Source organism: Panthera leo, chromosome A1, assembly GCF_018350215.1.
Source record: "Panthera leo isolate Ple1 chromosome A1, P.leo_Ple1_pat1.1, whole genome shotgun sequence".
NCBI lineage: Eukaryota > Metazoa > Chordata > Mammalia > Carnivora > Felidae > Panthera > Panthera leo.
The window spans coordinates 111,959,700-111,974,984 of NC_056679.1; the positions used below are offsets into that span (position 1 = coordinate 111,959,700).

Sequence of the window (15,285 nt, forward strand, 5' to 3'; positions counted from 1 at the left end):
AATTCACGCAAATCCCAACAACTGCAACTTATTCTTTTGTGTGTGCTGGAGGAAGAGCCTAAGCTGGCTCCCTTTCCTGCATTTGCTTCCCAGTCCTCTTAGCGCCATCTAGTGGAGGCCCCTTGCTAAATAATAGGATTTGCTCCTGTGGTCCCTTCTCCAAAGTTGAGGAAATGCAATTCACCTAGAGGCCTTTTAACCCTCGGTTCCTTTTGTGTTTCAGTCTCCAAGTTAGAAATACCACCACGGTGGGGGTACCTGGGTGCCTCAGTTGGTTAAACGTCTCTGCTGTCAGCACAGAGCCCACTTGGGAGCCTCCGTCTTCCTCCTCTCTCTCTGCCCTTCTCCAGCTTGCTCGCTTTCTCTCTCTCTCTCTCAAAAATAAGCATTAAAAAAAAATACCACCATGGTAAACTGGATTTCCTTTTGTTGCTGATAAGAGTGAGCCATTAGGGGCCCTGTACTGTAGTTGTCAGCATCTCTGCATCTGAGTCTGGTGGTGACTTACTAGTCGTGTGATCACTAGGAAGTTACTTAACTTCTCCCAGCCTCAATGTTCTCAGCTGCAAAATGGCTCTGAAAACAGGAAGTGCCCATCGAATTATCCCTGAGGCACAATGAAATTATGCCCCTGAGGGGCTCAAGACAGTGACTGGCACACAGCGAATGATCACCATCCCCAGCTAATAATAGCACGGTTTGTTGCTCGTTATCCTGCATGCTGAGGATTCTACCTATAGACACAATGCTTTTGGGTGAATGACTGCACTGTGTGGTTTGTCCGAGCAAACACTTTGAAGATACTACTTTTGACCTGATAACATTTTAAGATGCGTCTTGAAAAGACCACAATAAAATTTTTCTTTCTTTCTTTCTTTTTTTTTTTTTTTTAATCAAATTCTAATCAAGACGTAGGAAGTGTAGACTCAGAGATCTTGGGGAAGAAAAGTAAAAGTATTAACAACACCTTACCTTTATGAGAAACTTGGAAAAAACTGTCTGTCTTTCAGGTTTGAGTTAGAAGCAGTTGCCTTTTCATTGAAAAGCACGGTTGTGTGATGGCTTAGGACTTCTATTTTGATTTCATTAGGCACAGTTGGGAAAGGAAAACTGATCCTTTATGTTCATCTCTGATATGTGTGTGCTGCATATTTTCTCCTGGTTAAAGTCTGTTCTAGAAGCAGGCCTATTTCTTTTTAGAGAGAAACGGTCTTCTGTGCATTTTAGGCAAATGTACCTTCTGAAGCAAAGAGTGTCTTTGCTTTGCTGAATTTAGGTAACACAAGGTTTAGCCACTGTCGTCCAGCTGGGATCTCCGTAAATACAGCTGACCCTTGAACAAGATGTGTTTGAACTGCACAGGTCCACTTACGCGAGGATTTTTTTTGATAAATGCAGTATAACACGGTGTATGTATTTTGTCTTCCTTACGTTTTTCTTAACAACATTTTCTTTTCTCCAGCTTTCTTTATTGTAGCAATAAAGCCTATAATGCACGTAACATACAAAATAGGTTAATCGGCTATGTTATTAGCAAGGCTTCCAGTCAGCAGTAGGCTATTGGTAGGTAAGTGTTGGGGGAGTCAAAATTAGACTTGGACTTTCAACTGTGCGTGAGTTGGTGCCCCGAAGCCCCGCCTCATTCAAGGGTCAGCTGTAATCTGCATCACTAAACACCCACAGCTGTGAGAAAGCATGTCAAAGCTGGAAGCACATCTCGGGGACCTTGGGAGTGGCACCTTGCCCTTGGAAAGTTTTTGGCCGCAGGGACCCTGTCCTACAGGAACAAGAGGCCCGACCCAGCTCCGGCAGAAGTCTCCAGGCTTCTCCAGCTCCGTGTGGCAAGCGGCCCGGAGACACTGGGCCTGTCCATGAACCAGAGAGACTGTCAGGAGGGGGCAGACAGGAGGAGAGAGCTGGGCTCAGATTCTGAAGATCTGGGCTCAAGTACCAGTCTGCCACTTACCACCCACATGGCTTTCAGTATACCTGCTTCCTCACCTGTGAAATGGGGAGAACGCCCTTGCCCAAGTGTCACAAGGATGAAGGAGAGACTTTAAATGAGCTCCCCCTACCAGTCATTAGGGCCTGAAGATGCTCCTGTGTCCAGGCAGCGGTGGCCCTGTGGTGGCTCTGGGGGCAGCCGCTCTCGTCCCCCATCCTGTGACAGGAGAAGTCCACCTAGGGCTCAAGGGCACAGTAACTTGAAACAAGCCAGTCACCACAGCAATTTAACATTTTACTAAATCGATTCACACAAATTCCAAATCGCAAATATAATTAAGGACAACAGATTCTGTTCTGCCTTTTAAATCTTTCATTTTCAAATCCATCATTAAGACAAAAAGTAAACAAAAATGAAGTCTGCTGCAAATTCATGATCTTTCTTCTTGAGGAAAAAAATGGAACATTATAGTAAAAAGAACGCCACTGGGTGTACAATAAAGCACCACGACACACGGTTACAAAACAGGCTTCCTGGATTCGGCCACACGTAGAAGACACTGCTCTCCCCGCTGTTCTGCGTCAAGCAGGATTTCATTAAAATAAAACTATAAAATCTCCTAGGTTACACTAAAGTCAGACACGGTCTGGAACACAGTGCTTAACAACAGTAATGCCAACTATCAGTGCTAACGTAAAAACATTTTAGAAGGTCAAAAACAATTAAACTGGAAACCAAAACCTTATCTTCCCTAGATGAGCAAAACTGGAAATGAAAGGGTTCCGCCTCCCAATAGGCGTGAAGGGGATTTTTCTTTCTTTCTTTCAGATCGGAGGCGGGGGCGCGGCGCAGGCTGCTTCTGTACTTCAGCCTAGTTGGCGTCCAGCTTGGCCATTTCCTGTACGTAGATGCCTATACTCTCGCTGTCAAAAAGCACGAAATACACCGTTTTGATGGAAGAGGACATCGTTGACACGAAGTAACTGGAGATGGCCTTCAGAATCAGCTGAGCTGCCGTCTGCTTTGGAAAGCCATTCCTACAGGAGAGAAGGGGGCTCAGCAACCAGGGGCCACCGTGGCCATGGGCCTGCCGCCCTCCCTCCCGGAGGCCCCCAGGGCTGGGTGCTGTGCTTCGCCTCGAGGGGCCTCAGTGCCTGCGAGGGCTGCTCACACACAGAGGAAGGGCCAAGCAACAAGCACATACGCACGACTTGTGTCTCCTGCGTGGAGTCTCCCAAGGGTAGTGTGAGTTCCCACATTTCTGTTCCCAGTGTTACTGTGACTAGGACGGGGCTTGACGCCACCCCTCCCCTATGGGACAGCTGGAGGCTGGAGCTTCTCCAGGAGGGGACTGTTGTTCACACACATAGGGGCGTTAAAGCCTTCATGTGGGCCTTAGACTTGACAGGTGCTGGGGCTGCTGGCCTGGAGTGCATCCCAGGACCCACCAGCTTGCTATCACCCATAGGCCAGGGCATGGGGGGCTGGGAGTGCAGGGGACGACTCCTGGCCGAGGGGGCTCTTTATCTCAAGAAATGGCATTCAAATTTCCCCGCCAGATGGCTGTGAATTCACATATGTCCACTTAAGGTAAAAGGTGGGAATTTTGGAGGTAGGGCTCAGAACTCTGGCAGAATCTGAAATGAGGTCTAGAGAGACTGGAGTCTCTTGCTCTACATGTGCCTGGGGCTGTTCCTGGTCAATACCGCAGGTGCAGGACCCAGGGAACCCGGGACAGTGGCAGGAACATAGCGGCTTGCCTAGGCTGGCAGAAAGGATATGGGTTTTGAGCCAGTGGTCTGGATTCAGATCCCTTACTGACCCCCTGGGTACACTTAAGGATCCTCAGGTGAGAGTCTGAGGCCAGGTTTCATGGGGAATTCTTTTTTCATTGGCAGATCTGCAGTCTTCCAGAGCCCCCAGCCTGTGGGCCATTGTATCGCTGGGCCAGCCTGCCGGCTTAGGCCACACCCCTCCTTCAGATGGGGTGCCTGCTGCCAGGTGAGAGGTTTTCAAATGCATAAGGTGGAGGCTTTCTTAGAACATTCTGAGCCTTGCTTGCTAAGTGCCTCTGAGTTTTGAACTACCTTAGCTTATTCCTCTGGAGAGCCACACTTACTCTCCAGTTGTCAGTACTAAGCACATCTCAGGGCCACAGGGCAAAACCATTCTAGTGACTTGGTTTTCATCAAACAGGGCTTCGCCCAGCTGGAAGATGGATCCCTAGTAGTTTGTAGATGCTTTGGAAGTGAAGCTCATTCTTAGCAGACAAGGGGTGTCACCCGGGGCATGTTCCCAGCCTGTGCCGAAGGGCTTCTGGGCAACAGTGGGGTGTGAGGCTCGTCCTCAGCCACACGGCGCCCACAAGGCAGCCAGCCAGCACAGGACTGCCCGGGAGGAGCGGGATTCAGAGGCCGAAGGAAGAGCTGCACAAGTGTAGCAGCTGCAGGAAGGGGGTGTCAGGCCCAGACTCCCCTGGAGCAGATCCTGGGCGCCCTGTCTACCAGCAGCGCAGGAAGGGTGCCCAGCAGGTGGGGCAGGATGGAGGGTGGTGGGGACCATGCTGAATGAAAGGTTTCGCTGGAAGGGGGGAGAATGTGGGACCCACAAAGCAAGCTATTCCTCTTCCCCCCATCCACTCTCAGATCTGCAAGCTCATTCTGGGAAGAAGCTGTTCTCATCACCCCTGACAGAGTTGCCCTGACCATTTTCACAGGATAGGTTGTCTGGGAAAAGGCACTTGTTGGCAAGTATTCGAAGACATGAACTCGACTTCCCATTTTAGGGCACGTTCCTAGGGGCACGTGTATACATGAGTGTTGTGGGGGTCCACCTCACACCGGCTCTGGGTGCCTAAGCGTGTACAGGCTGCCCTTCACCCAGCCCCAGTCCTGAGGGTGAGACCAGGGCCAGCTTTGGGGGAGGGCTATGCCGTTACAGGGTCACGGGGGTCACTGGAATAAGGGACCCTTTAAAGTGTCTCACAAAGAGCCAATACTTATTTTCCCACTGTAAACTCAGATTACAGCCTGTAACTTAATCCCTGGCGAGAAAAGCCAGTGGCCAGATCTGCAGGAGTTCCAGAAATGCCTGGAAGCCGAGGCAGGACGGGGAGCCTGGCCCACCCTCCCGAGCAGCCTGTGTCAAGATCAGGGAGGGCTTATTCAGATGCAGGTTGCTGGGCTCTGTCCAGGGAATCGGACTGGGCAGGTCGAGGGCACACCCTTTGAGAACCACTGTTCTGCGTGGAGCCAGCAAGGAGGTTTTAGTCTGAGCTCACAGGGTGGGCCCCAAGGTTAAGAACCTAGAAGTGAGGGAGAAAAGGTGGGGATCGAAGGCTCTAGGCCCGTAGTATCAGTATCTGTCAGCCCTACTGTTAATGGAGCACGGGCTGGTCTCTTTCAAGGTTGGTGGGTGCAAGTGAATTTGATTTATTTCCAGGAGAACCTCTTATTGACAAACCCATCCCTCTGTCCTAGGCAACCACAGCCTAAAGAAAAAAATGCAGCCAAGGGACTGTAGCTGTTCTGCACCACGCAGGCCGCCAGGAAAGAGTGGGGAAGGTGATTCCTTTCTTTATGCTTTCAGGGCTCCAGAATGTTTTCTCATGGCCATAGTGAGCGGCGCTTGTAGCAAAATGGAGCATAGCAGCAGCTGTTCTCATGGCAGTGCTTTACACACCACACCCGGAGCCCTCAAGTCAGGGGCAGCTGTGTTGCTGCAGAGGCCCAGATGGCCTCCCGTCCTCAGGAGGGCCGAGCAGCAGGGCAGTTAGAGGTTCAGGCCGTGGAGCCACACAGGATTTGAGTCCAGGCCCTGCCTCTGTGTCTTGTCTGTCATCCGGGGAAATGGGGTAGGTAAGCAAGGCACCTGTTATCCCTGGGGGGTATGAGTATTGAACAAGACAACGTGCAGAACATCCTCAATTGGTAGTGGCGTCTATAGAACAGGCAGTCTGGCAGCATCTTTCTAGAGGCTCACGTGGTACAAAACTGTCTTCCTCCCAGGCCCCGTGATCGCTGTCACCACTGTGCTTTCCCTGGGCCGACAATGTCGGCCTCAGGCCCCCAGAAGGCCATCGGGGTCTGCGATGCCCAGTCAGCGATGACTACTGGCACGCATGGTATGGCAGGGTGACGCAGGGTCGCTGGTGCTGTGTGGGCCTGCTTCAGAAGCATCACTGGTCTGTGGGGTCTCTCTCATCTGCCAGCTTCCTGGCTGGTTGGGGTCCCTGCTGGTTGCTTCCCTGCAGCCGTCCCCAGTGGCCATCCCTGCTTGGCCAAGTCTTTGGGCCCACCTCCCCGAGCAACAGTCACTCTGTCCACCTTCTGGAGAAGACCAGATGCCCCTCCCCCAACGCACAGTAGAGTAAGGGGAATGGGGCTTCCCTTGTAGTGTTAGATTTGGGTTTGAAGCCCAGCTGCCCTGGGGCAGGGGCCTTAACCTCTCCAAGCATTAGTCTCCTTGACGTGGATACACTGGATGCTGATGCCAAGAGGCAGGTGTCCCTCATATTCCCATTTAGGTCCCATGGGGCCTGCCAGGGGCCATGGTTAAGGCATGTGCCTTAAGTTACTCTGCAGGCAAGTGTCCTAGATTCCAGCCTTTTGGTCTTGGGCCAACTAAGGAGCTTCCCCTGAAGTCATTTCAGTTGTCTTCAGCCTTAGTTTCTCTAGACTAGTGAAAGGGGACCACATGAGCTGTCGTACCCTTTGGGTCGGCCTGCTCAGTGATGGCTGGCGCTACATATTGGTTGTCTGTTCTTGCATTCCACCTGGACCGCAGGGGTTCTGGGTTCACAAGGGCCATGTCCCATAAGAGATTGTCATGCCTCCAGCCCTGCTGGGCCCCCACCTTCCATGGGGCATCACTAAGTGTCTCTGTTATCAGTGAGCTCACCTGCAGGGCTGGCCACAGCAGGCACACAGGACTCTAAGCCAAGAGCTGTGTTGCACAGCCTGATCAGAGACCCTGGAAGCTCCTGTGGGGAGAGGCTATGTCTCAGGGGTTGGAGGAGTCCAGGCAGATTCTTCTGGAGGAGACAGACTGGCAGCTTGCCTTTGAAGGCAGAGCAGGATTAAAGGTGGATTCTAGACGGACTCTGATTTTTGTATGGGACTGGTCCACCTAATTGTCTTGGTGGTTTGCAAGAGGGTAGGGCTGGATGTCACAAAAGGTTGAGTGACTTTAGGAAAGTGTGTCCCTGTGTGGTCATTTTTTCTGGTAGGATTAGGTTTCCCTTTCACGGTGCTCCTGCGCCTTTCCATTTTCCATGTTTTATGTAGCTTTGAGCAAGTGCCTTTGTCAAGTTGGGCTGCCTGAAGGCCACTCCCTCCAGAGGCAGAGACCAGGGCAGCAGCTGAGAGCAGTGGGCTCCACTTCCAAAGGGCATGGTGGGGGGGATGGGCTGGGGAGCACAGCCCCCATATGGCCTGTAGCCTTCTTTCCAGATGTTCTTGTCTTAGGCTAGTAGGTAATTCTGCCCATTCTGTTTGGTTTCTTCCTATCTCTTCTAAGGCCAATTCTCAAGGTGGAGGGAGGCTGATGGCTGGGCCCAGGGAAGTCAGGGACTTCCCCAGTGGGGTTTCTGAGCTTCCCTAAAACCTCCTCCTGTATAGCACCCTCAAGCAGTGGGGCGATCCTCTGGTGGAGAGCAACCGGGGTCTGGAAGGGGCTCCATGCCTCTCATCTTGGCCAAGGACTTGCCCTAAAATTCGGGCTCTCCCCAGTCTAAGTCGTGTCACCTCAGGGGAGCGAGTTAACCCCTCTCAGCTTCCTTTTTATTTTTTCTTTTAGTGGAATTAATGACAGTGCTCACCCTGTACGGGTGTTATGAGATAATGCAGATCAAGGGTTTAGCACAGTACGTGAGACTCAATGAATACCCATAAATGGTAACTTGAAAAAAAATGAACTGGCCTTGAAGCTCATAAATCTACAGAGAGTTTAATCAAAGTTCCAAACTACCCATTCCCTATATCCTACCCCTCCAGAGAGGGGGTCGCCCCCTAATGTCACACAGAGCTGAGAGAGTGGGGGTATCCATGAATGTTGTGACCATAGTACCCAAGGACAGTCTCCCTGAGGCCAGGGTCTGGCCTCTGGGGGGCTACAGGGAGAGGGCATAAGGGTGGGATGGCCCTCCACATGCTGGGCCTTGGCTGAGAGAAAGTGACCCCTCTGCTCCTTGCCAACATGTTTGCATTTCTATTATTTTCATTCCAACCCGACTTTTAGGCCGGAGACACTGGATGCCACAAACAAGCTTTTTATTTCCCCTCCTAAAACCCACTGTGATTTACAGGCCGGCTCTGGTGTAATCCTAATCTTTACTCATGAAAGAGAGGGCAGCTGTTTACATGGCTCTGTGGGGCAAGGTCTGCCTGACAGATGTGGGGCCGCTGGCATTGCACATGTGCTTGCCTTTGGCATTCTGCCCTCTTAAAAGCTTTCAATGGATTGTTTTTAAAAACTTCTTACTCCATGAAAAATGTAGAGAATTACTTTTATGCTTCAATTAAAAGTTTCCCAATAGCTATATGAAAGAATATGAAATTATTACCTCCAATAAAGGCTCCTGTTGCTTCTTTCTTCGGAAGCACCTTTCATCAGAGTAGATCAAAGTGCATCCGAAGCACTAATTGAGCCTCAGGACCATCTGTGAGGGAGGGCCATCCCCAAAGCCGTGCTCACTGATAAGGGAGGCCACGGACAGAGAGGCTAACTCGTTTAGCAAAGGTCACACAGCAGCACTGTGCCAAAGAACAGACCGTCTACAGGATGTGGAAGAAGCAGGAAGCTGGCTACTTAAACTCTGATTCAGAAGCACTTTGTCAAAAAAAGGTTCGGAATCGACTCTGGGACCCATTACACATCTCCCTAGTTCTGGGGAAATTTCAAGCTATGGGCCGGGCGGGGGGTGGGGGGGGTTGGGGGGGGTTGCTGACGACCTTAGAATGGTGGCTTTTGTCTTTGCCACCGGCTGTGACAACCAACTGACGGCAGCCTGACAGCAAATGGCTTTCAATGGTCCCTCTCCTTTAGCTTTTCTTTTAAGAGACCCTTAAATGGTGTTGCAAAGTGATGTTCAACATAGGCTCTTGGCAAAAGAGATCAGGATTTAAAAGCACAGACCGGAAGTGTGGACGGCACCCAAACCCACACGTGTCATCACATACCTCTGGATGTCCCTCACTTTGGCAGTAAAGTGGCACTCAGCGTACAGGGTAGGGAGACTGTGGGCATGCATGAGGGTGGGGCGCTGGCATGAGCTATCACTGTCCCCTGAGGGCCCCTCTTCCCCCCCACATACTGTGGGAACAGGGCAGCTTGGGCAGACCTCCCGGTGCCACGTGATAGGAAGCCTGCCCAGGGCTAGCTCTGTCACTTGAGGTGTAGAACCCCAGTGGTAGCAGTGTTCAGAGAGGCATCATTACAAAGCCTGCCCAAGATGGAGCTCGCAAACTCTACTCTTTGCTCCTCGTGGGTTTGGAGGGGAAGTGCTTTGAAAAGAAGCGCTTTCTCTAAACATGAGGAAGGGGGTTGAGGATGGTCACCCTGTGCGGCCTGCAGTGTCAAAGGAAGCCGGTATATGGCCGCCACACAGCCCTGCCTGGGCACCGGGAAGGTCCGATGGCAGAGACCCAAGTGGGCGCACAGTCTGGATCGGATGCCCCAGGTGCAGCCACGGCCAATACATAGCCCTGGGTTATGGCCCTCTTGGGCCCAGGATGTCCACAGCTGCAGCCTCTGGTGCCAAATCCAGAGTGTGAGGCATGAGGCACAGACCCGGACAGGGAGGACCCCATGATGTGATGGGAAGTGGGGCACCGCCCCTGCATCATGGCATGGAGTTCCCAAAGCACTCTCCCTTCTCAGAGCTCTAATTTCTTTTAGTGCACACCCAGAGTTACTGGGGGCTACTTCAGCGCTGGAAGCCAGGGCAGACCCAGCCCTATGTCACTGTCAGAGAAGTGTCCATTCGTGTCCGCCTTGCAAGAGCCAGACAGCAGGACACATGGAGACAGAGCTGGCAGGTTGGGGTGGGGGGGAGGGGTGAGTGAAGGATGCCAGAGATACAAAGGTAAGGGGCAGAGGCATGCTGTGGCTGGGAGGGTGCTCCTGGAACGAAGGTCCTGGCTTTCACACCTCCCCTGTCCTCTCCACTTCCCTCATATCTGAGTCTTCGTGTCCTGGCAGGTTCACTCTCTAAACTGCCATCTCTGATGGTCCCACTACACCCTGAAGTCACTTTCTATGCTGACATCTGCTGTCACAAAGGAAATTTGATACGTTCCTCAGTCTTCCTGTCTCCGTCTCTTCAATTGCTGTTCACCATTGCTTAATGTTTGTATTCTTTCCCCTCCTGTGCTTTGGGTCTTCTCGACTAAAGCAGATGGCTCAAAAACAGCCTTAGCTGACCGTGCACAAGTCAGAGCTCCACGATTATGGGCTAAGTATGCAGCTAAGTATAATGACCTCACAAGCCACGATGTGCCCTTACCTGCCGCTGCCAATGGACGGGAACGCGATGGACTTGAGCTTCTTATCGTCTGCCAGGGCCAGACAGTTCTTCACCGTCTTTTCCAGAAGTTCCTCACACTTGTCTGCACCCCAGACCGGACTGTTACAGTGGATCACAAACTTGGCAGGCAGGCCGTGACCTGCGCTGACAGCAGCTGGAGGAGACAAGACAGGAACAGTGAGTTCTGTCCCTCACACGCCCAACACAGCGCCCTCCAGCTGCAGCGTGCCCCCAGGCTCCCCTGTGACCTGCATCCAGGAAGGGCTGCAGCTGCCTGCCATCTTGTGCTTCTGATGTCCCCCTAGAAACTGCTCACCAGCGAGTCTTCTCGGGAAACACCAGGCCAAGAGCCACCCTTGGAAAACTGGCATTGAGATGCACCGCCACTAAGAATTTTAGCCAAGATTACAGCCAGCCCTCTCTGTACATCCTCCCAGAGGCGGACCCTGAACCACCTAACTTGACTGACTCTGTCAGAATGTTTGCTGCCTCAAATTTGCCTCTAGGGATCTCTAAGCCCCCTTCCTCCTGTGAACTCCTGTACACATAATTATGATGTGTCTATAAATCTCCCCGGCAGAGTTCAGGATAAACCTATTAGGAAAGCAACTCCATTTAATGAGCCACTAAGCAACATGACTGGCAGCTCTGGTGCCCTCTTCTCCTCCTGAACTGATCTTCGTTTTTGACAGAATTAAATTGTTCTTTCACGCTGGAACTGGTTTCTGTTCCGGGGAGAGCTGCCTTTTCCCCACTACACATCTCTACACCCCACCCAGCTCCCTCCCTCAGGCTTTGCCTTCTCATCAGAACTAAAGGCACTGGCTTCGGGCGTGCTATCCCTTAGGAAGTGTTCCAAGTCAGTGCCGGGTCTCCCAGAGCATGTTCTGGGACTCCTGTTCCCAAAGGTGCAATGCACAGGTGGTGGTTCTGGGTACTGGGTTTGCTGAGTGCCTCCTGCGCCATTTCTGTACAGGAACACACGGAGGCCCCACATCGCTGCTATGGTCTGATTGTTGCCTGAGCCCACTTGGGGTGACCATCCTCGTGGGTAGGACTGTCAGGTCTGCTGTGGCACTAGTAGGTACTGGGGAAGAGTGATCGGTGGGTAGTGCCTCATGGTGCAGAGAAACAGCTCTGAACTAAGAGGTCTCAGTTTGACTCTTGACTCTGGGCTCAAGTGCTGACCTATGGCAACATGAGATTTGGGGGGTTTACGCACTGGTCTGTCCTCGGGAGAAGTCACTGCTGAACGATGCGTGGGAAAAGACTGGAAAGAAACATCGGTAACTGTGATCATCATCCGTTAGTGGAGCCAGGGCTAAGGTTTTACACCACCTTTATATGTTCTAAAACTTTTTCTAAAATTGATCTTAATATCAAGGACAAAATGAGTTATTAAAACAGGCAACCATATCCTCAGCCATGCTAAATGTAATGGGTTTGCATCAGCGGTGGCCCAGGTGTCACCTGCTGAGTTTGTGGTATGGAAGCACCAGGCTGACCTCTCATCACACCTCCATCTGAGGGCCACCCATGGGAAGCACCTCCAGGCTGGCACAGAGAGGTTCTGGGAAGGGATTGAAGAAAGGTCAGGAGCCCCTGGCTGGGTAGTTAATACTACATCAGTTCTCCCTTGTTCAATATGGGACTTTGGTGGAAATACCTATAAGGACTTGGAAATGTACCCTACCTAATACCACACTCATTGCGAGCAAAAGAAAATGGGCAAGGCAGAGGTCCAAGGCAGAGCGAAGGCTACCCTCTTATCCACACCAGGCTCCGTGCCTAGCCCAGGATGACTGGTCAAAGAGGGTCACTGGTGTACCCTCTGAAAGAGGGCTTGTGTAGAAGTCACACAGTAACTGTTGACACCTGTATTCAATTAAGAGTCATTTTTAAAGCAGCAGGAGGATTTGCAAGACAGCTTGGACGCTGGGGACCATCCAGTATGAAGAGGAACCAGAGCCCAAAGGAAGGGAATGGCTTGTCCTCACATCACTGGTGGAGTGAACCGGGCCTCACCCCACTGTTTGGACCCCTAGGTCCTCAGGAGGCCCTCTGTCCTTCACCTCTTACTGACCACCTCCAATTCCAAAATCCAGGCCAGTAGCAGGAAGAAGGCTCTACCACTAGCTCCTAGCAATCATTCTCCACACATCCGGTTCCAAGTTATTTTCTTACCCTTGGTATCAGGAAAGGTGTGACTGGCAAATGAAAAATGTCTATTTCTATTTTGCCCATTAAACACACAGATGGCTGAATGAAAATGATTAATTTGCACTTCTCGCCAGCACTTTTGCAGATGGCTCGGTATCACTGCCTACAATTCTCAGCTCTCAGCTTTGCCAAACTCGAATGCTGTAATTCCTTAAAATCAGAGTCTAGACACCAAACATTTAAAAGCTATTTTGAGCAATAAAGAAAAAAACTGGAAAGGTAGTTTTCACAACCCTTACACTCCCCCCGACAATTTGCGTGTGTCTTAAGTCCAAATTGTAAGGCTAACCAGCTCGGAGACAGGTTTGCGTGGCCACGCACTCCTGAATTCCAAGATGCCTCATAATCAGGCTTTCCTAATGCTGCACGGGCCACGCCCAAATAAGCAAGGCGCTGCCCCAGCTCACCTCCAGCTACTTCCAAGGGCCCGTTCTTTTTTCGGAGTTCCAGAACAGCTTCCACAAACTCCTTGCCGCCTTTCTTCTCCAGCGTGTTTCCTAGACAAGGACAGGGTGAGGTCAGACTGTCATTCTTGCATCTCAGGGCACACACAGACACTTAGCATGTCAGGTGATTACATACTTCAAATGATCTGACCAGCTAAATTTCCATACAGCTGCAAAACAGGAAACTAAGACTTGGTTAAGTCATGAAAGTGAAATTTAGAAAAGATTCACCACTCGGCCAATTACCACTGAGCTGGCTTTGCTATCCGACATTTGGGGGTGACTCAGGGTAATCCTGGATATGCCAGAGATACGAGGGACATGGGACACGCCTGTTCCCTGCAAGCGTGCCTGTCCTGCATTTCTCGCCATGAGAAATCAGATGGTGTTGGCTTCTGAGGCTCATGCCCCCCCCTAGATTTTCTTCTCTCTGAGGAGAACCCCCAAATATGAAGGCTTTAGGGGAAGCATACCAAGTTCCCATCAGGGAGCCAGCTCTCCCCTTGGCAGTGTGCCCAGAAGAAAGCATTCAGATTTGGTCACCTCTGGACCACCATTATGACCATACTTTTTTCCTATTTTGCAGCTCTGGTGTCAAAGGTGAATACAAAAAAAAAAAAAAAAAAAGGAAAGGAAAAAGATAAAAAAAAAAAAAAAAAAATGGCCTCAGACAGTATTTCCTTCATCACACTAATGACTCAGAATCACTTTAGGTAAAGGAAGGCAACATCAGAAGCAGAGCTTAAAGGGGAGCTTGTACCACATGAAAGTTTGTAAAAGAAGATGACTTCACCAGATTTTGAAGGTTAAACCCAGTGGAGGTAGGCAGCACCTTTTCTGGAATTCGGGTTCTTGCTAAGTACCCAATTCCTGCCAGGAAAACCGGGTTCCCACACAAGGTTACCAACACCTGTGAGGCCTGTTGGTCAAATGCCTCGTGTGGCACAACAGGCAGCATTGAAAACGTGTGACAACATCGTCCTTTAAAGTTTGGCCAGAATGGGGTCTCTCTTCCTTAAGCTCTGATTCATCAGTTTTGCACATTTTAAAGTACTTTTCCTCACAAGAGGATAAAATACTCCCCTTAAGATTCACCATTTATCTTGGAAAATTCGGAGTTGCACTCGGCACACTGTAGTAGGTGTCAGTCAGGGCGCATCAGAGTGCACCAGCCCAAATTCTCTTTGGATTCACTCTGTCGGGACTAGGTCTTTCTCTCTTAGAAAAACCTGCCTCACTGGCGTGCTTGCTCTGCAGGAGTGAACTAACCCCAAGAAGTATCTGGAGGGAAGAGCACATCGTCTGGGCACTGTCACAAAAGAGACGGCACCGGGGCTGATGGCAGGCACTGGCCCGCACGCCGGCCCACTGCAGGAAGTCTGGGGTTGTGTGCATGAACGTGACCGGCAGGCCGGCACCCCCAGGGAGCTCTAGGATGGCGAAGAGCAGGCCCTGCTTTTAAAGAGCAATTAGCACGGGATGCTTGGGGTAGGATCCAGCATCCCTTATTAGCCCAGACTGTCCTCACGCCTCCGCCTGTCTTGGAAAGCAGTCACACACACTTAAAATAGCAGAGGTGTCAGGAGGGAAAACACATCCACTCCAGAGACTTCTAACTGCTGTGACAGCCGCTGTCTATTTCTGACAAAGACCAGCGTCACAAACGGTGGCCGGATAGGCATGAGGGAGCAGGGTCAGACCTCACAGCCACCTCCACCTGGCAGGAAGGGGAAACTCTGAGGATACAACCCAGAGGAGTGAGGCCCAATTACGGGTTCACTCAAAATATCATGCAGCCGAGAAAAACGCCTCTGAATTCTGAATCTGCTGGGTCCCAAACACTGCTGCCCGCAACACCTGGTCGGGCCTTCCCTCTTGACCCATTCTCAAGTTTGCAGGAGGGAAACAAATACGCTCTACGTACAACTATTTTAGGTGTGCATCCTCTACCCCTATATGCTCTTTGGGGAGAACTGAGAAATTTGGGAGGCAAAATAAGATCAGCACTGGAGGAATACCACCAGCTCCTCTCTAAAGCAAAAACAATTAAGAAAATGGGCTTATTTGTAATTAAAGGTGTTTGATCTTAGGAAGAGTGTTTACTTTAAAATTTTTTTACTTATAATTAAATCTCGCTTTAATTAGAAGTG

The 15,285-nt window shown here is 50.8% G+C and overlaps 1 protein-coding gene and 1 long non-coding RNA gene across 5 annotated transcripts in view; one reads left to right on the top strand and one right to left on the bottom strand.

Moving 5' to 3' along the window:
* Window positions 1-2,225: 2,225 nt before the first annotated feature.
* The window catches only part of LOC122217936 (core histone macro-H2A.1), a 79,751-nt gene continuing 66,691 nt past the window's right edge, over window positions 2,226-15,285 (bottom strand). For all 4 annotated transcript variants that reach the window (XM_042935674.1, XM_042935681.1, XM_042935657.1 and 1 more), the window contains exons 7-9: window positions 13,097-13,186; window positions 10,449-10,623; window positions 2,226-2,982 (exon numbers count right to left, since the gene is read on the bottom strand). In XM_042935674.1, coding sequence (XP_042791608.1) covers window positions 2,817-2,982; window positions 10,449-10,623; window positions 13,097-13,186 — 431 coding nt within the window. In that variant the 3' untranslated portion in view covers window positions 2,226-2,816. The remainder of the gene's footprint in view (window positions 2,983-10,448; window positions 10,624-13,096; window positions 13,187-15,285) is intronic.
* LOC122217955 lies at window positions 2,978-10,449 on the top strand. The gene is made up of 3 exons (XR_006201780.1): window positions 2,978-3,946; window positions 4,591-5,508; window positions 10,341-10,449. It is a non-coding gene; the product is annotated as an uncharacterized LOC122217955 (long non-coding RNA).